The sequence below is a fragment of the Ovis aries genome, chromosome 1, assembly GCF_016772045.2.
Source record: "Ovis aries strain OAR_USU_Benz2616 breed Rambouillet chromosome 1, ARS-UI_Ramb_v3.0, whole genome shotgun sequence".
Classification (NCBI taxonomy): Eukaryota; Metazoa; Chordata; class Mammalia; order Artiodactyla; family Bovidae; genus Ovis; species Ovis aries.
In genome coordinates, this window is record NC_056054.1 from 18,193,925 (window position 1) to 18,219,576 (window position 25,652).

General features: G+C 57.2%; 1 protein-coding gene across 14 annotated transcripts in view; it reads left to right on the forward strand.

The window, feature by feature from the left end:
- Positions 1 to 892: 892 nt before the first annotated feature.
- PTPRF (protein tyrosine phosphatase receptor type F) overlaps positions 893 to 25,652 on the forward strand; it is an 84,403-nt gene continuing 59,643 nt past the window's right edge. For 13 of the 14 annotated variants that reach the window (XM_042246994.1, XM_042247006.1, XM_042247042.1 and 10 more), the window contains exons 1-5: positions 893 to 1,082; positions 7,911 to 7,987; positions 15,065 to 15,200; positions 24,197 to 24,342; positions 24,528 to 24,669. In XM_042246994.1, the coding sequence (XP_042102928.1) occupies positions 15,110 to 15,200; positions 24,197 to 24,342; positions 24,528 to 24,669 (379 nt within the window). In that variant the 5' untranslated portion in view covers positions 893 to 1,082; positions 7,911 to 7,987; positions 15,065 to 15,109. The remainder of the gene's footprint in view (positions 1,083 to 7,910; positions 7,988 to 15,064; positions 15,201 to 24,196; positions 24,343 to 24,527; positions 24,670 to 25,652) is intronic. The other variant, XM_042246995.1, reaches the window with a different exon arrangement.

The following is a 25,652-nucleotide window of genomic DNA, read 5'->3' on the forward strand; positions in this document are numbered from 1 at the left end:
CTGATTTTGGGGTGCTGGCCAGCCTCAGGCTGGGGTTGATATAGGGTCAGAAGAGTAGAGAGTGAGTATGGGGCTGCAGTGGATTTGTGTGGAGCTTCTACAAGGCCAGTCTCATAAATCTTAGGTTCCAAGATTACCACTAGAGGTGAGTCAAGTTAGGGTCTTAAATGGGCCCTCAAATGGACAAGGTCTGAGGTCAGTATTTGTATTAGGGTCCTTTTCCAGGGACTCAATCCTAGTTCACAAAGTGTGTTGGTATTGACCTGGGTCTGGGACTGCAGTATTAGAGTTTTATGGAAAGGCTTGGGGTTCACAAAAAAGTGCTGGGTAGCTACCATAGCAAAGTAGCTATCGTATTTTAAGGTTCACACAGGGACTGGGGCTCAGCATTGGTACTGGGGTCCATTTAAGGACCAGGGTTGATGCTGGGGTCACGATCAAAGAAGAGGTGATAAAGGGATTTTAGCCTAAGAATTGGAATTTCAGTTTAATAAAGGGGTTCAGATTAAAATTACTACTCGAGCCAACTTCACGGCAGATTTGGGGGTTTGGACTTACTGTTGAGTTGGGGTGGGTCTGGGCTCAATAGCAGGTTCAGATCTCTACGGAGAGAAAATGGGGTCCTAGAGTAATATCAGGTTCACATTTGGATTGGAAGCCTCTAGTAGGATCCGGACTTCGTATGGAAGTTTGGGTCTGCCCATGCTTATTATGGGGGTTCCGGTTCTGTACTGGGGTCCGGGTCGGTTTACACGCGGGGTTGGGTTGCGGCCTCGGGCCTACGCGGCTCAGCAGCTCTACGAGCGAGAGTGCACGAGGGGAGGGGCGGCGCCGGGGACGCGCACGGCAGGGGCAGGGGCGCGGGCGTGGGCGCGGGCACGCGGCTGGAGCTGGCGCGGGAGCGGCGGAATCGGTGGCGGCGGCGGCAGAGGCGGCGGCTCCAGCTCCGGCTCCGGCTCCAGCTCGGGTGGCGGTGGCGGGAGTGGGATCCGGTGGCGGCGGCGGCGGCGGCAGAAGAGGAGCGGGAGCAGCGGCCCCAGAGGCTTGGGGGGACATGCGGACCGACGGCCCCTGGATAGGCGGTGAGTGACCCCCGGGCCCCCTTCCAGTTCCCTCCGCATCGGTCCCTTCTCCACTCCCCCGCCCTCTCCCCGCGTTCGCAGAGCGGAGCTGGGGGCGGTCCCGGGGGGCTGGGGGCGCCGCTTAGGCCGGGCCGCGCCCCCACCTGCCGCGCCCGCCGCCTCGGCTAAGCGCCCCCACCAAGCCCGGCGGCTCCTCCCCGCGTTACCCCGCGGCAGACGGACCCCCCCCCCCCATCGCCCTGCCGCCGGCTGGCTAGCTCCTTGCCGCCCCTCGGCGCCTTCCCCTTTCTCCGCCTCGCCCCCTCCCTCCCGCCGCACCTGAGCCGCAGCCCGCGCCGCCCCCCTCCCCCCCGCCCAGCGCAAAGTTTCCCTTTTGCGTTGGGGCTCCCCCTCCTGGGTCCCACCTCGTCTGCCCCCACCACCGGCGCGGACACGCTCCGGGGGCGGCCCTCAGCCTCCCACCGCCTCCCCAGCTCCGGGCGGGTCCAGGCCGCGCCCCCGCCCCCGCCGCACAGGCGCCCCCTCCCAGCCGGCGGGGGATCCGCAGCCGCCGCGCCCCCGTCTTGCTCGCGGCCCGGGCGCACGTGCCGTCCCGGGGTGCGCGGGGCGCGAGTTTGGAAACCCCCACCTCCCCAGCCCCCGCACCCAAGTCGCCGGCGCCGGCTGGGGAGGCGCTGGGCCGGGCTGTACCCGCCCCTCCCCGGGTGCAGTGACCCAAAGGCCCTGGGACGACCTGTCCCGTGAGGACGTGTCCACTCGGACCCGCTCCGGAAAGTTCACTCAGTCGCCGCCCGGCGTCCCGTCCCGTGTTGGTGTGCCCCGGTCCTCATCGCTGTGCCCACGATCCTGTCTCGGCTTATTTCTCCTTTTCCCTCCGTGTTTCCGTCTCTCTACGCCCTTCAAAGCCTCTGTATCTCTGTCTCCCCGTGTCGCGGCCTCCCACTTTCAACCCACTCCACCCCCCAAGCAATCCCGGGGTCTCTCTGCTGTCTGCGACTCCCTCCGGGTCTCCCCTGCTCTCTCGCTGGCTCTCTGTGCTCTTTCTCCCGGCTCTCTGTGCTCCTTGCCGGGTCTCTGTGTTCCTTCTCTTGGGTCTCTCTGTGCTCTTCCCGGCTTTCTGCTCTCTCCTCCCAGGTCTCTCTGCTCCCTCCCCCATCTCTGGGTCTCCCTTCCCGGGTCTCTGTCGGGTCTCTTGGTGTCTCTGTCTCCCACGGACTGGAATCTCTGCTGCCCCTTTGCAGAGACCCAGACCTCCTCCTCGTTCCTCTGGAATGCTGCCCCTCTGGTTCTTCCACCCTAGGGTGGGGGAGGGGCTAGTTTTTCTCCTCTTTTCAACACCCCCCACCCCCCAGTGCAGGGCCCCCAAGTTGGAACTGGTTGATGGGTGGGTGCCGGGTACCTGTCTGAGCTGTGAAATGGAAAGGAGGCTGCTGGCAGGAGTGGGGGGTAGGGTCCTCTGGATTCCCCTGGGGGCCCCGGACGGGGGTGGGGGGGGGCAGGCCTGGGAGTCTGGACTGCGGAAGTGTTGGTGATGAAGACTCCCCTTGGGCTCCCAGAGTGACCTGGTGTGGGATCTGAGCAGAGAATCCAGAGGAGTGCATTGGGGTGAGAGGCCTGGAAAAAGATCCAGGGCTGGTGCTTCCAGGGGGATCCTCAGTGGTGAAGGATCCACCGAAAAGGCAGGAGATCTGCTGAGGGATCCTTTGAGAGGCATATGGCATCCAGTGGGATCCAGAGCAAGGTTCTGTCAGAAAAATCTCAGGAAATTCTGTGTTTGGCTCCTTATTAACTCTCGCTTCAGGGAGCAAGAAAATCCCAGTTTTTCACTGATGGTATGAATGAGCCTAGGGCTTCAGGAAGGAGTAGGTGAGCCTCCCCAAGCACAGCCCCCCAACATCCGCAGCCCCAGCCCAGGCCACACACTCACACCCCCCTGTTTCTACACTCAGCTCACCCTCCCACCCCCACCTCCACTCCATATCCACTTGTCTCCCCAGTGCCCTCTCATTTGCACACTTGGGCCTGCGCAACAGCCAGAGCTCCAAAATCTGCTGTGTTTGCACGCCCATGTCCCAGCCTGTGTTCTTGCTTACACTCTCACTGCTCCCCTGTGCACAGCCTAGGAAGGGTGTGTGTATACGTGCAGCCTCATGCTTTCTTGTGCACACATTTTCTCATACATTTTTGCTTGCTCAGTTTCCCCTTGTCATTGGAGACATCTCTGTAGTTCTGTTTTCTCCTTGCTCTTCCTCTTCCCTCTTTTCTCCCTTTACAAAGAAAATAGTTTTCATATAATTTCTTCTTCTCTCCTTCCTTCTGCAGCTCCTGGCCTCCCCTCTGGTCAGCCTTGTGCACATAGTGAGCGTGTGTGTGCTGTCCCGGCTTCTAGGGGAGGAGGCGAGGTTTAGGCTAGTGAAGCACTTGGGGAGGGGATTTCGGGGAGAGGGGGAGCGTTGCAATAAGAGCAGCCTGGCTGCTTTCCTTGGGAATTATATTTATGTGCAGCAAAATGCCGGCCTTTGCTCTCTGTGCTCCCTCCAGTCTTGTTCTCGTCAGTCCTGACTGTGGAAGTCCAGTACACTTAGCAGGAGATAGGACCCAGACTGCTTCCTACAGAGGCTGTGACACACGCTACAGCCCCTCCACTTTCCAGTTTGAGACCTTGGGGATCCCGTTCTCCCTGAGTCTCAGTTTCACTCCCTATAAAATGGAAGAGGTCGTCCAACCATAGCTGGTTGCGAAGGCTGTCGTGGGAATCCCCTGTGTGGCAGTGTATCAGCAGCAGTGGCGATTGCTTCCGGTGTGACTGATACTGCTGTGTGCTTGGACCAAGCTTGCAGCCAGGGCCCTGCCGTTGAGAAGCTCATGGTCCCTGGGGGAATAGGCTGCATCATGAGAATGCAGAGCAATTCAGTAACCTCTTATTGATTGCTGACTCTGTGCCAGACTCTGGGCCAGGCACTTTCAGCTGGGCTGCCATGCTTCCTATGGGACTAACTGCTGTGTAGAGGAGGCAGCCCCCTTCTTAGAAACTGCTAAGGTTAAGTCCAGCATCAACTTCACCTAAAGCAGCCGCCATTCTGAACTGAGGTTGGAAGATTGGAGGAGTTCACCACAAGTTCAGAGATCAAGATGAGATGAGTCCCAAAGAAGACCAAGAAAATGGGCTATCTGAATTGGGTTTTGAGGGATGAATAGGAGTTTTCCAACTGAAGAAAAGGCACTGCGAGCAGGGAAAAAAAAGTATGTCTAAACACCCAGAGGTCTTATCACTTGTGGCATGTTCGGAAATAGAGCAAATCTAATGCCCTGTTAAGTAACTATGACTTTACTCTGAGAACACAAAAGGGAAACACCAAATAATTAAAGCTTGAATGAGAGGGAGGGGTATGTGGAATGTGCTGTGATCAGATTCATGTTTCCAGAAGAGGATTCTATGGCTGCGGGAAATAAATAGAAATAGGGTACCCAGTGAGAAGAAGGGTGAAGGTAAGTCAGATGAGAGAGAATGGTGGTTTGGTAGCATGGAGCCATTTAGAAGGCACATATTTATTAGGACAGGATGATTTATTGGATATGGGAGTGAGGGAGAGGAAGGGGTCTAGGTTCCTGGGAGTGACTAGATAGGGCTTTCACTGAGCCAGGGACTTGGGGATGAAAGGTGGATTTGGGGAGAGGCAGATAATAAGGTCATGGTTCGACCTGTTGGCCTTTGAGATGCTTGGAGCATTTGAGGGTGGGATGAGGGGGTCTTTTAGGAGGGAGATGTGTGTGAGAATCTGGAGCTCGCGGGAGAAGTGTGAGGAAGGATGGAGAGTTATATGAGAGCGTGTAGAGCTGTGCCCAAGAGAAGACAGCCTCACTGGTAAAAAGTGCAGACACTAGTTTCAAACTGCTGGGTTCAAAACCACTTAATAGCAGTGTGACCTTGAGCAAGTTGCTTAACATCTCTGAATTTGTTTTCCCTTTTGTCAAAATGGATATAGCAGAAGTCCATATCTTGTGCGGTGGTTAGAAGATTGAAGTTAATATGCAGAAAGGGCTTAGAATAGGGCCTGGCATCTAGTAAGTATTGCTGTCTCAGTGTTAGCAGTTCTTATTGTAATAATCATCAAAGGGAGCGGTGCAAACCCACCCGATCAGAATCACAGTGGGAAGGGCTTTTAAAACTCTTTGGGCATTTGCTCATCTAAAGTAGCTGCAATTCTGAGCTTTGGTTTGCAGGCTGGAGAGTGCCTAGCCCTCAGCCCTCAGCCCTCATGCCATCCCTGGGATCATGTGTGTTGCTCAGGTGTATCTGACGTTCAGGTGGGCTAGTGTGAGAAGACTTGAGGATGAAGCCCTGGGGAAGAGACGTTGGGAACAGGGGGAAGGGGAATCTGAGAAGGGGCAGCCTCAGCGTGTTGGGTCCCCTGTCTCCCCACCTGCCCTGGCCCTGGGCCTCGGGTGAGGTGTCTGCCTCTGAGGTCCAGATGCACCCAGACTCTGTCCCCAGTGTTCAGATCTGTGAACAGTGGTTTTGGTTTCTTGGCAGTGTTGCAGCTGCTTCCGGGGACTGTTCTGGTGCAGCCATGGGGGCTGCCTGGGAGCCGTTTGAGAGAAGTGTCTGTGCTCCTCCAGACTTTAGCTTGCTTCTGGTCCTGCTGCCAGGCCGGCTTCCAGACTTGGCAAATGACAGAGAGCCCTGCCAGGGGCCAGCCCTGGCTTGGTGCCAAGGCCTGCTCACCTGATCCTGGTCACAAATGCCAATCTCGCTCCTGAGGCCTTTGTGGGTGCCAGCTGGTGATTCCTAACTTGGGTCCGGTACCAGCCAGGCCCTTTCTGAGTAGCTCTCCCGTTGGTCTCCTGGGTGTGCCCGGCAGCCCTGGTTGATGCTGTGTCTGGGGTGGTTCTGGGAGCTCTGCAGGTGACCCTGAGGGATGATTCTAATCACTCTCTTAGGTTGTTTTGGGCACTGGTGGTTCCAGGTGCTGTTCTAGCTCTTCTGGAATCCTGTTTGTGCTTCATGGTCTTTTCACGTGCAAGGTTCTCTGCCTGCTTTGTCTGTCCTCTGACCCACCTCCAGGCCATTCGGGGCATATCCCCCTCTATCCAGGTGTGGCTGCTGCTCAGCTTAGGTCCAAGCACCAGGCCCAGGGCTCCTGATGTGGCCTTGGGCATGGTCATAGTGCAGCTGGCTTGGGAGACCCTCCCCATTCTCTGCTTCGGACTCTGCCCCAGGGTCTCTGAGCAACGGCGGAGCTGACAGCTTCACGCCTGGCCCCAGTGGGCATCCCCAGACAAACGGGCCTTTGAGTTTGGGACATGGAAGCTGGTTTGTCTGGCCAGACCCACCTGGCAGCCTGTGTGCTGGGAGCAGGGGCCACAGGGAGCTTTGTGGAGAAGCCGGTGGGCTGAGGGCAGGAAGCGTGTGACCATCCCAAGGCCCAGGGCTTTGGGCTCTTGGGGGAGGAGGCAGTGGAGGTAGGAGAGGATGTGAGCTTCAGGGTCAGCATGAATGGTCCTGGGCTGGCCAGGCCTGTCTTGGACAGTTAGGATGGGCCTCCGGCCTGAGGACATCCCCTGTGTTGCAGAGGTGGTCAGTCTCAAGTGAGGCTGATTCCCAGGTGCCAGGTGTTGGAGGTTGGCCTTGGGGGCTCCCTGACCCAGTCCTATGGGTTTGTTTGGGGAGGAGCCAGGGTGGAATTGCCGTGTGGGGCAGGATCCCTTTGTGTGTGGCAGTGTGAGACCAAGGAGAAATGCGTGCAAGGTGCGGCCCAAGTGGCGTGGGCAGCGGGGAGATGGCTGCTGAGCAGTGGGGAGGGGGCTGTGAGAGCTGTGGGCAGGTCAGACCCTTCCCTCACCCAGGAGGGGATCCACGCCAGGTAGGGGGTCAATAATGGTTCCAGAAGGACGGGACCAGGCCCTGTCACTGTGTGTGTGCCAGTGGAAGAGGCATCCAGGGGCACACCTTCATTTTAGAAATTATAGAGCAGCACAGAGTCAAAAATAAACATTGCTTCTGAAGCTTCTTTGAAGGCTCCATGGATGCTGGTGCAGTTCTCCCCAGGTTGGGCTGTTTTCCGTGAACTCATTCACGCGTCCATCTGCCCAGTCAGCGTATATTGACAGAGCACCTACTATGCGCTGGCCTTCTGCTGGGAGCTGGGGACCTGGAGCTGAGCCGGCACGCACCAAGCTTATTATGGTTATGACTCAGCGGCCACTCAGCAATTGTGTAAATAAATAAATCATCACATCTGTGGTCACTGCTCTGAGGCAAGGTCCAAGTGTGTAGCCTGGGACATCCTGGAAGGCCTCCCTGAGAAAGTGCCCTTGGCTCTGAGAGCCGAAGGATCACTGGCTAGAACAGGTGGGGAGTGCAGTCCTGGCAGTGGAGCAGGGCACAGGCAAGGCTGAGAGACTGTAAGAATATGGCACGTGGAGGACCAGAAGAGGAAATTGTCGGCCGGCTGGCTGGCAAGGGAGCATGGCCAGGTGGGGCTGCAGAGGTGGGCGGGCAGAACTGCTGTGCTGGAAGGTCACGCTAAGGACTTTGGACACAAGTTTTTCTCCTGAGGTCAGGGGCTTGGTCTGTGTTGTTCACAGCTCTATACAGGATGCCTGGCAAAAAGGCTGGCGCATAGTAGGTGCTCAGGAGCCTGGAAGGGGTGAGTGAATGAAGCGAAGAGATGGGCATTTTCACTAAATGGAGATCGTCCTGCTTGAACAGTCCCGTAACCTGCTTTTTCCGCCCTTGCGTAAGCAGCACATTTTGAATGTCTTTCTGTGTCCATACATGGTCTGCTGTGGTGCTGTTCTCAATGTTTCCTCTTTCCCTCTTTCCAGGAAGGAGCGGAGGCCCCGGTGCCCTGCCCTCAGTGCTGCTTGTCCAAGAGTGACTGGCGTGAGTGAGTGGAAACCTGGTGAGTGTCCAGCCAGGTAGGGGCACGGAGGGCCAGGCTGGGCAGTTCAGACTTAGACTCAGACTGGTGGAGAGCCACGAAAGGATTGTCGCTAGGGGACATGGTGATGCAGGGTGGGTGTGGCAGAGAGGTAATGGAGGCCCAGACAAGGAAGGCAGCAGCGGCGGTGGAGAGGAGGGATCCGAGTGCTATTTAGGGAGGCCGAGTAGACAGGACATGGTGCAGGGTTGAATGTGGGGCAGGAGGCGGGGGCCAGGGGAGGTGTCGCGGATGGCTCTCGAGTCTCTGGCTGGAGTGGGTGGTGGAGGTGGCTGGGGAATGATATACAGCTTGTCAGCTGCTGTAGGTGTGAAATAGACTTCAGGGTAACATTGCAGGACTTCCACCAGGATCTCTGTGCTTCCCATTCACCATGTTTTATAGAAAAGAGTGTTCCTGTTGACTGTAGGTTGTGGAAGAAAGAACAGGATCCTCACAAGATCTGGGGCCCATCCTTCCATGTCTCTTTGGAATCGACTTCTCTCTATCTGCTAGAAGCCCAGAGCAGAGTTGCAGGGAATGAAGTTGGAGGGTTTGGTTGCAGTTGAAGTGTGTTGGGCCTTGGATGTCAGACTAAAGACTCTCCTGAGCGCGATATGAAGGCACTGAACATTCTTAATCAGAGAACCTGCATCCGCACATTCATCCGCCCATTTTCCCATTCATGAAACATTATCTGCATGGCTACTGTGGGCTAAAAGCAGCAGGCAAAGCTGAGGGCCTTGATCGGATATGCATGTCTATAAACTGAAGGGAGCGTTGGTTTGTGTGCAGGAGGGGCTGGAAGGGAGTGACCAGAGGCAGGAAGCCCACTGAAGACATGGGTGCTGATGAGATCTTCCTAACGTGGTGGTTGTTGGGATGGAGGCAAGACACATTCAAACGTATTGACCAGCTGCATAGGTGGGATGAGGGAAAGGGAGAATTTGAGAGGCCTGACTGGCTTGGGTGACTGGTCACGGTGGTGCTCGTCACTGAGCTGGGGACCTGGAGGAGGGGTTAGGGAGGATGGGCTCCAGTTGAGTCTGAGTCCTCTGCAAGTGCCCTGAAGGCAGAGCCCATGACTGTCCTGTTCATCACCCTGCCTTCTGGCTCAGGGCCCAGTAGGCCCCCCTGGATAGTTCTGCATGATAGCCAGTGAAGAGGTCTGTGGAAGAAATGGGTTTGGCCTAGGGAGGGGAGGAAATGAGCATGTATCGGGCATCTGCTGGGGGCCAGGCCCTGTGTGTGGTGAGGTGGGCTTTGGGTGTCTATAGAAGATGCAGGGGCAAGGACATGTCACTGGCCTTGGAAAGGCCAGCTTGGGAAAGGTCAGGTTGGGAGGGTGGGTATGGGGATACCCATCACCTGTCCATCCACCTGTTGTGGGTCTGACTTTCCTGGGAGCCCAGTCTCACCAGAAAACGGGCCTGAACATGGAGCCCCTCTGTCCTCTGGGGAGGGCACTTGCTGATGGCATATGTGAAGGGCTAGGACTAAGGTGTGCTATGTGGCTGGGCTTCTGGAGGCAAGACTGACTGGGAGGGGGTGGGCAAGATGCCTTGAGATCCAGAGACCTAGGTTCAGCTAATGTAAGAGTCAAGCATACCTGGGGTCTTGGGGCTGGGTCATAGGGACTGGGTTCTGGGGCAGGGGCCAGGGCAGGACCTAGGGGACATCAGGGAACGATCTTGCTGTCCACAATGGGGTTTCTCAGCCTCAGGACTGCATTTTGGACCAGATAATCCTTAATTTTGGGGGGCTGACCCGTTAACTGTAGGATGTCCAATAGCATCCCTCCTTTCTTCCTACTATGCCAGTAGCACTTACCCCCTCCCCCATCAGACAATCAGAACTGTCTCTAGACGTTGCCTGATGTCCCATCGTGGGGCAAGATCGCCCTGGATTGAGAAGCACAGGTCTGTGCCACTTTTTGCTGCCTTCTCTGTGTGTACAAATCTGGAAAACTGAGGAGGGCCACTCAAGGAAGATCCGCACTGTTCGGCCACTGGAACTGAGTTCTGGTGGGTGAGTAGGCAGCTGGGCCAGGGGAAGGCCTTTCTTCCAGTAGAGAGAACAATGAGTGCAGAGGCCTGGAGGCACCACGTTGGTGAACTTTAACCGAGAGGAGGCTCCACTCCCCAGAGGAAGGAGGCCAGAGGTCTGGTGGCCTAGGAGTTATAGCTAGGAAGGTGCCTCTGCTGGCCCCTTGGTCTCCTGCCCCCAGAGCTAAGCCTCTGCTGGAGCTCGTGCCTCCCCCAGTGACTCTGGGACAGTCTTCATAGGCTCGCTGTCTGCTCACAGAGGAGCCTGAATTGCTGAGGGCTGCCCGGAGAAGGCAAGGGCACCCCACTCCAGTACTCTTGCCTGGAAAATCCCATGGACGGAGGAGCCTGGTGGGCTGCAGTTCATGGGGTCGAGAAGAGTCGGACAGGACTGAGCGACTTCACTTTCACTTTTCGCTTTCATGCATTGGAGGAGGAAATGGCAACCCACTCCAGTGTTCTTGCTTGGAGAATCCCAGGGACGGGGGAGCCCGGTGGGCTGCCGTCTATGGGGTCGCACAGAGTCGGACAAGACTGAAGTGACTTAGCAGCAGCAGCCAGGGGGTCAGGATCCCAGCTTCCTGGGGAAGGGGGGCTGATTCTGGCTGTGCTCCTAGACCCTGACCAACTAGCTGGAGGAGCAAAGGCGGCCTGCTGCCGGCTGCCTCCTTTCTCCGGGCCGAGGTCACAGCACGGCTGAGACTGATTTATTCCCGTCTTAATCTGGTGGTTGGTTTGGTGAGAGTTGGAAACACGTTGGTTTTCCCTTCTCAAGAGTAACAAGGCCTGTTTCCGCCTCCGCGGCCGCTGCTGCAGTGCCACGCGGTGAAGTGTCCGGGACGTGACAAAAGGGCTCGGTTAGCTGCCCGCCGGTGAGAAGATGAACAGCTCGCGGCGCTGCCCGCCCTCACATTCCTCCTGCCCAGGCTCTGGCCTCTCCCCTTGGCCAGCCGCTCCCTGGGGCCCTGCATACCCCTCTTTCTACTAACGTCCGTTCTGGGGCCCCAGGCCCCCCTGGGAGCCAGGGTCCTGGCCCAGGGAGGAAGTGGGGAGGAAGCTGTAGGAACAGGTGGTATTTGGAGACTAATTAATATTTGTGAATAATAACACGTGCCCAAGGGAAACAAATCAATCTGTGTTTGCATATTCATGAGGAGGCCTCGGAATGATCCCAGCTGTTCTCCAGCCAGGGAACCCCCCCACGCTCCGCCGCTATGGCCGGCGTCACATGGTCTCCCAGGGGCAGCCCCCATTGAGGCCGGCACGGGTGGCTGGCTGCATGGAGGTGGCCTGGCTGTTTACAGGCCTGTCCGAGATGTTTGTGTTCGAATCCTGTGGCTTGGTGTGGTTCCTGCTCCTTTCTTTTTCCTCACAGCAGAGATCCCCAGGCTCTTCAATTTCACAAACCAGTACAATTTCCAGAAGGACTTGGAGGCCAGACATGGGGTTAGCCATTTTTATTTTGCCAAAGTAAGGACATTATTAAAAAATAACTGGTATCTGCTATCCCCCATCACTTCCTGTAAGAAAGGACATTTTAACACCAAGGACAAAATTTCAGAATAAAGGACAGTTCTTCCCAAGAAAGGGCAGTTGGCAGCTTTACGCTGATGTAGTGAAGGAAAAGGATATATGAAAACCATTCTGAGTGTAGAAAAATGGCATCCAGTGATACTGTACAATAGCATTCAGTACGGAATTGTTTTCCTGCCCAAGTGTGTCAGTTGGTAGAACCGATGGTCCGCAGTGCAATCCAGAGACGAGCCGAGTGTGCAGGCGCTCAGGCTGTGTTTCCATCTCGGCCGTTGAGAGTCCAGACTTGCCCAGCCATGGGCAGAAGTGGGCACTCTGCTCTTAGCGCCACTGCACTGAATTCAGAAGGTTCTCAGCCACCCCAGCCAGGCGGGCGTCAGTCCGCCTCCCTGCTCCCCTCCTGCCGTCTCCTCCCAGGTGACCCTGGGCACCCTGGGGCTGGGGGCAGGGCCAGTGTCTAGACCCGGGGCCTGGGACTCTGATGGGACTTCAGCGCGGGGCCCTGGAGCTGGGAGCGGCCTGCACCGCCTGACACTGGGGTGGGCTCTGTGCCCAGAGTCGGGGCGGAGGCAGCTTGCTCATACCGGGAGCTGGTAAGGGAGAAGCCCTAGCCGGGACAGCTATGTGCTGGCCAGAGTAATTCCCTGAGAACGTGTCTGTATTTTGTGTCCCCATGCTTCCCCATCACTCTGGGTGTCCCCATGTCCGTGGAATTGCTGGGAGAAGCTGTCTAGGAGGGACTGTCATCTTTTCAACGTCTTCACCTCTGTCTATCCTCTTTCTGCATCGGAGCAGTGTCCTTGGCACTCCAGACCCAGATACACAGGGCAAGCCAGGAGTCCCCACATCAGGGCCAGTTGTCTTTGTTACAGTGGCAGTGGGCTCACCAGAGGCCCAGTTTCTCTGACACCTATGGGCAGAATCTCATCCAAGAGGGTACCACACGATATCTGCTCTGGAGTAGCAGCCCCACGATGGCTGTACTGGGCTTTTCTGGTGACTCAGCAGTAAAGAATCTGCCTGCAGTGCTGGAGACTCAGGTTCAATCCCTGCATCAGGAAGATCCCCTGGAGAAGGAAACGGCAACCCACTCCAGTATTCTAGCCTGGGAAGTCCCGCGGACAGAAGAACCTGGTAGGCTGCGGCCCATGGGGTCAGAGAAGAAGCAGACATGACCAAGTGACGCTGTGGCTGTGCTGGGGACTGACACCCCCTGATACTGATAACTGGTGTTATTTCTCTAAGATAATGTACCTCGGTAATGTCCATCAGGCAGCTGCGCACCCGTGATGTCTGTCCACACTCACATGGCATCTGGCCGGGATGGCTACACCTCCATGATGTCTCTGCCTGGGAGATGCACTGCTATGCCAAGGCAGCTACAGGGGACTGTGGCTCAGTGGCCGTTATACCGGGGAGTTACACTCCATGACGGCTGTGCTGTGCTGAACCTCCACGGTGTCACCCCTGCATCCATGCCAGAGAGATCTGTGTGTCTGCACGGGTGCTGGAGGGGGACAGGTTCACACCTGGACGGCTTGTACAATACCTGGGAGGGAAACCTCTGTGAATGTCGTGTTGTTGCACCCCATGGTGTCTGCACTGGTCCCCTCTGCCTCTGTCCTGTGGTGCAGCACGTCACTGATGCGTGCACCAAGGATGCAGGATGGTGTTATCAAGGGCCCACACCCCATGACAGCCCGGCCCGGCAGTTCACCACCTGGTGTCTGCTGGGAGGTTGGACTCTATCACTGGTCACCGTGCGGCACGACAGTGCTGTGGGGACCACGCCCGGACAGGCAGGGCCCTAGTGATGCGTGACCTCCATCCCAGCCTGGCCATACAAGGCATCCTGGTGGGGACGCCCTCTCTCCTGGTCTCAGCTACCTGAACTCTGATCATTGAGCAGAACCCCAGGTTCGGGGTAAATGGGGCTGGATGCCCACGAGGCTGCTTCAGTGCTCTTGCTTTTCCTGCTCAGTCCATCTCAGACTTTCGGTACGATCTTGGGACAAGAGCCAGTCCCCCTCTTCCCCTTTGTGGTTAGCCCCTACCTCATTGCGCAGTCCTCCTGCTTTGTCCCAGCACCTTTGCTCACTTTCTGCCCTCTGCTCTTCGGAACTTTGTCCCGGTTGAGACTGGGGTCCAAGTTCCAGGGCAGAGCAGAGCCATCTTTGAGTCCGGTCTCTCCCTGTTCCCAGCCCTGTCACCTCCTTGCAGAGTCTCTCACCCTGTGGGTCAGCTGGGTCTGGTCCCCTCTCCCACCCGAGTCTGTAGGAGCCGCCGTGGAGCCCTGAGGTGTGTCCACCATCACTCTGTGCCGAGGGCATTAATGAGGGACTTTGTACACCAGCCCCTGTCCCAGAGCAAGGTGTGAGTCGAGCTGGTGGGCACTGGAGCAGATCTCCTGAAGACCCCTGAATGGGAGCCGTGGGAGAGAGACCCTCAGGAGCTCGCCATCAGGGCCGGGGAGTGATAGCAGTGTGTCTGTACTGTCTAGTGTGACCATGCTGAGTGCTCTGCGTAGGGGCCAGATAGGGTGTGTGTGGAGAGGGAAAGAGCACACTCAACCGAGGAGCCCTGTAAGCAAAGGTCTGGAGGCATTCAGACCATCCCGTATGGTCTTCCCCTGCCTGGGTTCCTGGCTTAGCCCGGAGGGCAGTTGTGAGCAAGTCGCCATCTGGAGCTTGCACCCCGTCAGTTGATCTGCTCTGGGCCACTGGGGTAGGGCAGAGGAGGTGTGGGGTTGACTCTCAGGGTCCAGCACCCCCAGTCCTGGCCACTAGGGTCTCCCTGTGATTTTCTTGTAGAGAAGGCTGGTGCCATGGGAATTGGGTAGGATGAGGGTGGCCAGGCAGGGCGGCTGCAACTCGTCCAGAGCGCGTCCTGGCGAGCCCAGACGGGTTGCGGCTTTGGCTCCCAGCCTCTGATACCTGGATCCTGTCTGTAGCCGCCAGGGCTGTGCTCTGAGGCCTGTGCCCAGCATATAGGCTCTGCTGGGCAGAGGAGGGGCAACAGGAGGCCTCAGAACTCTGGAGTTCCTGGCCTCTGTGGGTCTGCTAACTGCTCTGTCTCGGTCTCCGTCTCCCTCTGTGTGTCTGTGTCTCTTGGACCCCGTTTCCCTGTCCCAGTCCCCTTATGGAGGCGTGTTGGAAACTCTAGGTCCGGAATGGAACATCCCTGTACATCCTCTGCTCTCAGAAGCCCCTGCCCCCTACTCAGATTTAGAGGATGAGCTGAGGGCGTCTTGTACTCTCCCTGCAAATGACTGGTGGGTTATCCTTGGGGTCTCCAGGGAATCGGTGAGGAGTCTGGGTTTGCACAAGATTTGGAAGGTCTAGATGGTCATTGCACACTCCAGAGTGGGGGTGTCTGTTGAACTAGGTGGTCTTGGTGGTAAGTGGGGGCCAGGAGGTGGCGGGTGGACAGTGGGACATGGATGGATACCAGCCAGTTAACTCTGCCCTTCCCTCCGTCACAGGTTGATTGTCCCAGGCTGTGGTTGGCCGCTGTGCTAGAGCCCCGGATGACCCCTGAGCCAGCCCCAGGGAGGACGATGGTGCCCCTCGTCCCTGCACTTGTGATGCTTGGTTTGGTGGCAGGTGCTCATGGTGACAGTAAGTCTGGCCCCTCAAGGTGTGGGGCCTCCCAGATGGAAAGGATGCATTCTTCCTAGTAGGACTCCGGGAGGGGGGATGGGATCAGTCACCAGGAGAGACCGATGGCTAATACACCTCCAGACCTTCTGTCCCAGAGAGGCCTCCCCCTTGGAGCATCTGCCTCCAAGGAGCACCCTGTGGAATACCCACCTGTCTCTTACAGTGCTGCAGGGTGGGGCGTGTGTGAGTGTGACCCTGTTTATGGGCTGAAGGTGAGACGTGCCCAGGATTTGTGTGGTCACAGACGATGTGCTCAGGCGGGTACTGTGTCCACTGCTGTGGACCTGTGCAGAAGGCACAGTGTGGGTTGCATCAGGGGATGGTGTGGGAATCGGGGGGCTGCATACAAGGAACATGTGTGGATGTGTGAATGGGACACCAGGTGTGTGCACAGGTCCAGGGAAGGGTGAGAAGGCAGCCTCCATAGCCCTTCCTGTGGTCTAGGCCCTTGTAGACACTGAGCCCTTCCTTCCCTTCCCTGCATCAAGGCAGAGGGGCCTCCCCTCCCCCAGCCCCTCAGCCCTTAGAGTGGGGGAAGATTGCACTTGGCCACAGGAAGCTGGGCTCCAGCGCCCCTCCTTGTGTGTTGGGGGAGGTGGGATTGTCCCCTGCCCAGATCCAACTCGGAACTTTGGTCCCTTTCCTGCCGCCCTTCCCCCTGCCTGGCACTACAAGACTGGCCGCAGCCCGCCCCATCACCATGGTTACCACTGCTTGGTTACTGGCGGGAGGCGGGGCACAGGGCAGATTTAGCCAATCTGCACACGGAGGAGGAGGGGCGAGGTCGGAGCCAAGGTCCCCGGGGAACGAGGCTGTTCCCATCCTGTCCGGAGCCCAGAGCTGGCCCAGGGCCAACCTGGGGGTCAGCCCGGGGGTCAGCAGGCCATAGGTTCCCCCCACCCCCTCTCCCAAGTATCTGGGTGCAGAGCTCTCTCCTTGCCCCACCCAAGCCCTTTCTCCTAAGGGCTCATTAATTATTCAGGACCAGACCCTGGAGGGGGTGGAACTGGAGAGCTCCGCCCTTTGTCCTCCAGGCTGAGCTGGGTGGGGCTCCTAGGGCAAGGGGGAGACAGGGTATTCCTCTTGGGGTGCGGGGCGTGGGGTAATGAGAGCCTTAAGGTGCTGGTGATTAGAGGGCCAGGCTAGCTGGAGCAGGGCAGGGTGGGGGGTGCTGGAGAGAGCTGGAGCCTGCAGGGACAGCCCGGGGCAGAAGTCACTGGGTGTGACTCTGAGATGGCAAGGAGGCCAGGGCTCATCAGAGTCAGCCCCTGGACACTGACTTGCTGGCCTCGCTCCCCGACCCTCACTCTGGACACTCTTAGGGCCTTCAAATGGGAGCTTGAGAGTAGAGGGAGGACCACGCTGCTGGCTGTCAGAGACAATACACCTGGGAGCGAAACTGCCTCCTCTCCTGCTCAGACCCAACATGCTGGAACCTGTACCCACACCCTCATCCCCCCAGACCTGCCCATCTTTCTGTGTTCTCTCTCCTGTGAATGGCTTTCCCACCCACCCAGCCACCCAAGTGAGAAACCTGGGCCTCCTCCCACTCTCATACCCACATCTAATCCATCACTAGGTTCTGCTGTTTCTCCCTCCTGAATGTCTTTGGAATGCATCCACCTCTCCCTCCACGGCCTCATCCAAGCCAGGCTCAGCGCTCTCTGGGGCTTTTGCAGGCCACAACCTCCTGGTGGCTTCCTGTCTCTGTTCCATGGTGGGAGTCATGGTGCAAAATGAAAACCTGACCGCGCTGTCTCTCAGTTGAAAATCCCTCGCTCTCTGTTGCCTTTCAGTTGGAGCCTTGGGGTCCAGGCCCTGCGTCTCTGAGCCTCTGCCAGCCTCATCCTTCACCTGCCCCATCCTTCACCACCCCACCCCCCGTGCTGACTTCTCAGTTGCTCCCATGCTCTCCTGTTTCCTCTGATAGAAACCCTCTTCCCCGTCCCCTCCCCTGACGATTTCCACTCACCTGGAGCCATCACCTCCTCCAGGAGCCTTGGTCATGTGCTGTTCCCCTGGGCACATGTGACTCTGCGTCAGGTCTGCAAGTCCCAGGGGGTCAGACCATTGTCCAGCTCAGGGCCTGGAGTTTGGTAGATGAGTCATTGAATTGGAAGGGTGGGGTCAGGCCTGAACCCCTAGTAGGAGCAGAGTGGAACAGAGCAGAGTCTAAGAACCTCCATGCTGGTCTCTTAAGGACCAGAGCCCAAAGACCATGGTCTTGAAGGTAGGAACCAGCTGGAGATGCCAAAACAGGCGAGTTGGGTTCTGCTCACAGGCAGAGAGCGGAAGAGGGACCTGGGCTGGGGCTGTGATGACCTGACCCCAGGAGGCACAGACGTTTGGATTTGTCCCTGCCCCCACACCTTGGCCAGCCTTAGGTTGGGCCTGGGAGACTTCTAGCCAGGGCAAGCAGGCAGCGTGGACAGAGCTGCTGCAAAAGGTAGGGCAGGCGCCCCAGAGAATTGACGACCGGAGCAGTGGAGCGCAGAGCGGACAAATGTGTTTCTATAGGCCTCTTAACGAGACAAATGAATGGGGGCCCTGGCCTCTGAGGGAAGTGCAGGGAAGAGGGGCGGAGAGGCAGCTGCCAAGAGTTAGCCCAGAGGCCTCGAGTCAATGCCGAGTCAGCTCTGGCGGGGACCTGGGCATGGGGCTCGGGGACTCCCCCAGCTGGGGCTTGTGTTTCTGAAGAGGGCAGCTTGTGGGGGCAGAGGTGGTCCTGAGCAGGAAGAGGTTTCTGCTGATCTGCTGTGTGCTTGTCAGGTGCTCAGTGGGAAGAATCCACACAGGCCTGCATCTGGAACCTGCGGTGGGGTTACTACAGCGTGCGCTGTGCTGGGGGCGGTGCTGGCACCCCCAGAGGTAGTGACCTAAGCGTCATGGGAGGGGGTAGGAGGCTTCCTGGAAAACCAGGGCCCTGAAGGGTGAGTGGGCATTTGCTAAAGGTTGGGGGGGGGGGTGTTGCCTAATGAGATGAGACAGGGGAAGACGCAGGAACGGGCTTCTCCCTGGAGCCCATGAGAGGACCACTGTGAGGACCATCTCCCTTTTGTTCCCGGACAGCGTAGGGCAGACCAGTTACTTGAAATCATAGGAGCCCAGAGCAGGATGTGGAGAAGGCAATGGCCACCTACTCCAGTACTCTTGCCTGGAAAATCCCATGGACGGAGGAGCCTGGTGGGCTGCAGTCCATGGGGTCGTGAAGAGTCGGACACAACTGAGCGATTTCACTTTCACGCATTGGAGAAGGAAATGGCAACCCACTCCAGTGTTCTTGCCTGGAGAATCCCAGGGACGGGGGATCCTGGTGGGCTGCCATCTATGGGGTCACACAGAGTCGACACGACTGAAGCGACTCAGCAGCAGCAGAGCAGAATGCCTAAAGGCTAGAAGTATAGGTGGGTAGGTAGAGTCCTAAGTAACTGGGGATGTATCTGTCATCGCAGCCCTGACCCGGCCCGTGGAGCTGGAACGGGCCAGGTAGCGTGCTTGCTGCACGTGGTTCAGCGGTGCCTTCCCCACCCCACCACCCCATCCTTGGGGCGGCCAGACCTGGTGGCCCGTCTAGACTCTGCCCTCAGTGGAACTTCCGGCAGGTTGCTTTCCCTCTCAGGGACTGTTTTCCTATTGCACAATGAGGATAGTCACTTCTACCTGGAAAGGTTAACTGAGGTCACATGTTCAAGGCATCTGACACTTCATACGTGCTCCCTCCATCCCAGGCCATGACCTGGAGCTTGCTGTGTGTCCCCTGGGAGCCCAGGGTTGTCTCTGAGCGAACCTCCCTCCTGGGGATGCCAGAAGTGGTCACAGGAGCCAGTGTTAATGAGTCCCCAGCTCATTAGGCTCTTCAGGGCCGGGGAAACCCGCCTCCCTGCCCTCCCTTACAGCCCCTAGCTGCTGCGTGTCTGTGTGCCTGTGTACAAGGGGCTGCAGGGAAGGTACAAAATAGCAGTCGTCTCCCTGGAGAGTAGCCTTAGGCAGCTCAGTTTGGCTGGGCCCTGGGACCCATGGCCCCCCGGGGCAGCCCACTTGTTTCTTCTCCTAGGCTACTCCCTCCCACTTGGCATGGGCTCAGCTACCTGAGAGTGTCCGGGGCATATGCCCCTGGGAGTTGCTGCCCAAAGGCCTGTGCAGCCGTGACTTCCATGTGGTCAGGGAGGGGTGGGTATGGAGGGGAGGTGGCCTCCAGGCATGTGTCCTTGGAAGTTCTGTTCAGACCCTCCCTGGACGCCAGCTCTGGTCAGTACTGGGCAGAGTGGTTGAGTCACTGAGGGTACCTGCCTGCCTGGAGACCTGACCAGTGACTGTAGCCCAAAGGCTGAGGGGCGCAGAGCAGGCTCTCATAGGCTTTAGAGTAGGGTGCATGAGAGGGGCTGGGCACATGCACAGGCAAGGGGGGTGCCCATGGACTTGGGTGGGATGGCATCGCCACAGGACCTGAGCTGTGTCCCGCACAGTGCTTGGCCCGTGGCAGGGACTTTTTTTTGTTTTTGTTTTGAAAGAGTCGAGAAAGGTGAGCCTGGAGAGGGTAGCAGGAGTGAGTGTGGGAAAGGCAGCGGGGAGACAGAATTTGTGCCCCCAGAAGTCCAGCTGGTGAAAGAGGCGAGGGCTTGGCAGAGCTGTGGGATGAGAGGTGCCCTCCTTTGGGGGTGAGTGGGCTGAGAGAAGTGAGGGTCTGGTCTGATGAAGGGGAGAGACCTGCCCCCTGGACTGCACACTGCCAGTCTTTGCCAGGGCCTGGTGGGTGGGTGGGCTGGGCAGGGCCCTGGCCACTCTCCAGCCTCCCCAGGAGGTTCCGCCTCCTCGACAGCCCCAGGCCTTGGGCACCTTCCAGCCTCCACTGTACTCAGGCCTTCCCCTTTCTCTCGTGACCTGTACCTGGCTGCCTCCCCAGCTCCCGGTTCTTTGTTTGGCAAAGAGGCCCCACCCCCAGGCACACTCACCCAGCCGTCTGGTTCAGCAGGTTCCAGCCTCTGGTTTCTGCAGCTGGCAGGTTGAGGCAGGAACCAGGGTGGTTCCACCCCGGGCTGCTCTCCCCAGCAGGCGTTGAGGGCTCCCCAGTGTGGTGTGTGAGGGGCCCGAGGCCTCCATCCTCCTCCGCAGGCCTTCCCTCATGGTCTTCAGGTCACCTCCCTTGTGCCCCCCACTGCCCTGTGCCAGGAATGGGGTTGGCGCTGGGACAGGGAGGGAATCAAGGCAGGCAGGTTTCTGCCCTGCCCAGGGTTATTGTTCTCTGTCGGGAAGCAGCCATGAATCAAATACTCCTCCACAATGTGGGAAAAGTAATAACCTCACACGTGTACATAACAAACCGTGAGCAAAAGCAGTAACCTCACACGGGACATAACAAACCATGAGCACGGCTGTGAGGCAGAGGGGGGTCACCAGAGGGCCCCAAACACAGACCACGCCAGTCGAGCTGGGGGCGACAGCGGAGGGGCAAGGAAGGCTTTCTGAGGAAATGATGTCCAGACTGAGATCAGAAAGGTGGATAGGAGACAGTGGGTAAAGAGGTGGTCTAAGAGGTTTGTGGCAGGAGGAACAGCTTATGCAAAGGCCCTGAGGTGCAGGATGTGCATTGCTCATCCAGAGGATGGGAAGCCAGGGCTCCGGGGGGTGTGAAGGGCTGGGGTCAGACCTGGCAGGGCTCTATCCACCACGACAGGAGTAAGTCTTGTTTCAGAAGCCATGGGAGGCTTCTAGAGGGTTTTGATCAGGAAAGAGGCTGCCACTTCGCTCCTGAGTAGACACTAGGCTGGAGAGGACAAGGCTGGAGGCAGGGACGCAGCTGGTTAGGTTGGCGCAGTGTCCAGTCGAGGGAAGGTGTTGTCTGGACTAAAGTGGTGGCAGAACTGGAGCCGATTATACAGAGTGAAGTAAGCCAGAAAGAAAAACACCAATACAGTATACTAACACATATATATGGAATTTAGGAAGATGGCAATGACGACCCTGTATGCAAGACAGGGAAAGAGACACAGATGTGTATAACGGACTTTTGGACTCAGAGGGAGAGGGAGAGGGTGGGATGATTTGGGAGAATGACATTCTAACATGTATACTATCATGTAAGAATTGAATCGCCAGTCTATGTCTGACGCAGGATGCAGCATGCTTGGGGCTGGTGCATGGGGATGACCCAGAGAGATGTTATGGGGAGGGAGGTGGGAGGGGGGTTCATGTTTGGGAACGCATGTAAGAATTAAAGATTTTAAAATTTAAAAAATAAAAAACTAAAAAAAAAAATAAGTAAAAAAAATAATAATATAAAATCAGACAGTGTGGAAAAAAAAAATAAAGTGGTGGCAGAGCAGGAGAGGGGAGCTGCAGTCTGGAGGTGTGGGGAGGGGTGTTCAGTATGCAGAGGGGTGGGTAGGAGACTCTTCCCCACCCCTGAATGTGGGAGGAGGGGTCCTATTTGATAAGACCTGACTGAAAGGACCAGCGTACAAAGATAGGCTCTGCAGACCGGGAGTGTCTAGAGCCTCCAGAGGGCAGTCGGGGCAAGAATGAAGCAACCTGAGGCTCTCTGAACCTTTCTGGTGTCCCTGTGCCACTCTGGCCCCCAGCAGGTTTGCGTGTTACCCCAACAGCGCTGCCCTCGACCCCCTCTGGGTACTCCCAAGTGCAAGTCAGGTAGGTCCCCAAGTCTCCCTCCTCCAGGGAAGCCCTGAGCTGTGCTTAGGGTTTGGAATGCTGGCTCAAATCCTGGCTTTACACCAGATCAGTGTTGATCTGGATGTTGTTTGACCTGCTGAGCCTCCATGTCCCCATCTCTAAAATGGGGATTATAATACTACTGGTGCTAAAGAGGATGATAGCTGCCCACAGGCGAAGTCCAGCTGTGGGAGCAGCCTACAGACATCACGTTTTGTCTGCACAGACCCCTGCCTCTAGCACTTCCTAGCAGATGAGGCTTAGAGATAGTTAGTGACCTTTCTTAATAATTACACAACCCATTACCCAAAACCTCCAGAGCCCGCTGGACCCTGGGGCACCGGGTAAGATGGACCCCTCCCTGCTCCCTGCAAGGCTGAGCCCTCCCAGCTCTGCACTGCAGCTGTCACTCCTGAGCCTAGTGGTTGGTCCCCAGACCCTCCCGTCCTCAGAGACACTGCTCCATCTGTTGTCCCTCTTCTCTGTACTGGATCAGCACCTTCTTTCCCTGCTGGCTCCTTCCCATCAGCATTTAAATACCATCTTTTGGGCTTCCCTGGTGGCTCAGTGGTAAAGAATCTGCCTGCCCATGAAGGAGACCCAGGTTCAATCTCTGATCCGAGAAGATCCCACATGCCGCAGAGCAACCGAGCCCATGCACCGCAGCTGTTGAGCCTGCGCTCTAGAGCCCAAGACCTGCACCTGCCGAGCCCGCGAGCCTCGACTGCTGAAGTCCGCTCGCCCTAGAGCCCGTGCCCTGCAGCGAGGGAAGCCGCCACAGGAGAAGCCCACGCGCCACCGCTGGAGAGTAGGCCCCGCTCTCTGCAGCTAGGGAAAAGCCTGGGCGGCAGTGAAGACCCAGCACCGCCAATAAATAAAACTATTTTTTGAAAGTACTGTCACACCTTAGGAAAGAAAGAAACGAGAATGTAAAAACCTCTCTCCAGTCTTCACCGCCTCCAAGTGCCATCTTTTCTTTCTCTTCCCCATCACAGCCAGTCTCCTTTAAACGGTCACTGTTCTCTGCTCTCCACTTCTTCACCCCCAACTTACTCCTCAGTTGTTTGGTCTGGCTTTGGCCCCTGCCACCCCCCTGATTCTGCTCGTGACAAAGCTTCCAACTACACCAAGGTGAACTGTTTCTGCCAAGTGTTTTGGAGTCAAACAGGCTTGAACTCAAATCTCAGATGTGCTGCTCATTGGCTGTGTGACCTTGAGCTAGTGACTTGACCTCTCTGTGCCTCTAAACTGGGGACCACAAGCAGTGGAGGACTAAATGAGATAAAGTACCGGGTACAGAGTGGGATTATCATCATTGCACAAACATGTTTTTGTGCCAGAGACCAGGCCAGGCCTGGCCTCATCAGCACCGAGCAGGTGGTCTGAAAGGTCACTTCTCACGGTATCAGCCTTCCTGGAGCTGTTCATTGGCCTGATTAATAGGAAATGGATCCGCTGTCGGGATTAACGAGGCGTTGCTACATCTTAATGAAGGCTGGGTTTCCCGCATCTCATGACCCTGGGTGGTGGGATTCCAGGTTGACCCTGTTGTATATCAGAGGAGCATGGGTGGGCGTGACCGTACAGTGTCCAAGCCCATTCCCTTCTCCCCCTCCGGCTGCTTCTCAGTGGAACTTTGGGGAGACGTCCAGGCTGTCAGAAGGCAATCACCCAGTCAGTGGGAGCTGGGTGGGGAGGGTAGATTTACAGGAAAGCATTCACCTGGGAAGACATCCAGAGATAGGGTGTCTCTGGATTAGGAGGTGGAATGTCTAGGCCTCCGGGACTGATGGTGCGTGGGGGCCGGGGAGAGGAGGAGTCATGGTTTCTGGCTTGAGCCTCGGGGTAGGTGGTGGTACCATCCCCTGGGTGGAGAGCAGTCATGTCTTCGAGAGAGGCTGGGCCGCTCCCAGCAGCTCTCGGCATGCCTTTGTCCTGGAGCTTGGAATTGTTGGGGGGATGGGAGACAGACGAGTGTAGCAGTTAAAGTACAGGCTCAGTTGTCTGGGCTCAAACCTTGGCTCTGCCACTAAGCGGCTGTCGTGTTGGGCAGATCCCATCATCTCCGTGTACCTTGAGTTCTCTGTAAGCAAAAATGAAACCCACCTGAGTTGCTCCCAGCTCTTTGAAGAGCGCCTGACACATAAGAAGCACTGCGTAAGGGCTGGGCATCACTACCATGGTTTCCTTTATAGACCTTTCTTCCCCTCCCCCACGCCTGCCCTCTGTGACACAGGCCAAGTCTGCAGTGACCATCCCATGGTGACTTGACGTTCCTCTCTCTCCAGGCAAACCTGTCTTTGTCAAGGTCCCCGAGGACCAGACTGGATTGTCAGGAGGGGTGGCCTCCTTCGTGTGCCAAGCCACGGGGGAACCTAAGCCGCGCATCACATGGATGAAGAAGGGGAAGAAAGTCAGCTCCCAGCGCTTTGAGGTACAGCCTCGTGTGGGAAGGGGCAGGCAGGGCTCTGGGTCTGCCTGTTTTGAGGTCTGGTCCTATATCACCTCCTCTTGATCTCCCTCCCTGGGGGCTTTTTCTCGGCAAGAGAAAGGCTGAGCCTGAGCAGGCCCCAGTGTCTGTCCCGAGCAGGCTGTGACCGAGTGTCTCTCCTGCGGCAGGTCATTGAGTTTGATGACGGGGCAGGGTCTGTGCTGCGGATCCAGCCGCTGCGGGTGCAGCGAGATGAAGCCATCTATGAGTGCACGGCCACCAACAGTCTGGGGGAGATCAACACCAGTGCCAAGCTCTCAGTGCTCGAAGGTACCTGCTGGGAAGGGATGCGGCATCGAGGGGTGGGGAGACTCATGTAGGGGACGAGCCGGCCGGCCGGCCCCGGCCCCGCCGTGGACTGCGGCGTGTTTGGAGGACAGAACCAGCCATCCTGGGGTTGGAGAAGGTCAGCGGTGGACAGCGATGATCGCTGGGTTTTTGGCATATGCCTGGTGTCTTTGTGTTGTGCTGAGCCGGGGTGTTGCTTGGCTGGGGTCTGGGGCCTGACCTGAGGTGTGAGGTGGTAGCTATGTATCACTTGGGGTACATGATTCGTGGGAGTGAATGTGATTTTCTTGTGGAACCTGGTTTGAGGGAGGGGCTTCAGAGAAGTGTGTTCCCAGTCGCTGTTATGAGCAAGGGCCCTGGGCTGGGGGCTGGGGCTCTGTATGTGGACTTTAACTACCTCTCTCACTTGGTGGCTCCTCCATTCATTCACAAACATGCCCTAATGACGCCTTGTGTCCTGAGAGTTATCTGACCTGGTCCTGCCCTTGCGACTTCAGTCTCCAGTATGTTCTGCGTTCTGCAGGAGAGGCCCAGGGGACTGCCGGGGGTGGGGGATGCGCAGGGGTTCAGGGGAGGAGGGAGCTGTTGTCTGAGTCCTGAAGACCAGTGGGAGTTGGGATGGGGGCCTTGGTGGGGAAATAGCATCAGCTGACACCAAGGCCCAGAGGCAGGAGACCGTGGAGCTTTCAGAGAACTCTTGAGTGGTTCCATTTGGCTTTGGGGTGGAGGGTGGCTGGAAGACACACAGTAAAGTGGGGAAGAGTAGGTGGTTCAACATGAGCCTGGAGAGGTTGGAGGGCAGATCACACAGGACCAACCAGGCTGCGAAACACTTTCCTGGGGACATAGGAAGCCCCAGGCAGGGAGTGACATCATCGCCGCCCACCCCCACCTGCCACGATGAAGGCTTCAGTCTGACTATGTCTACACGTATTTTCAAAATATGGCTTGGACTGTTGCTTTAA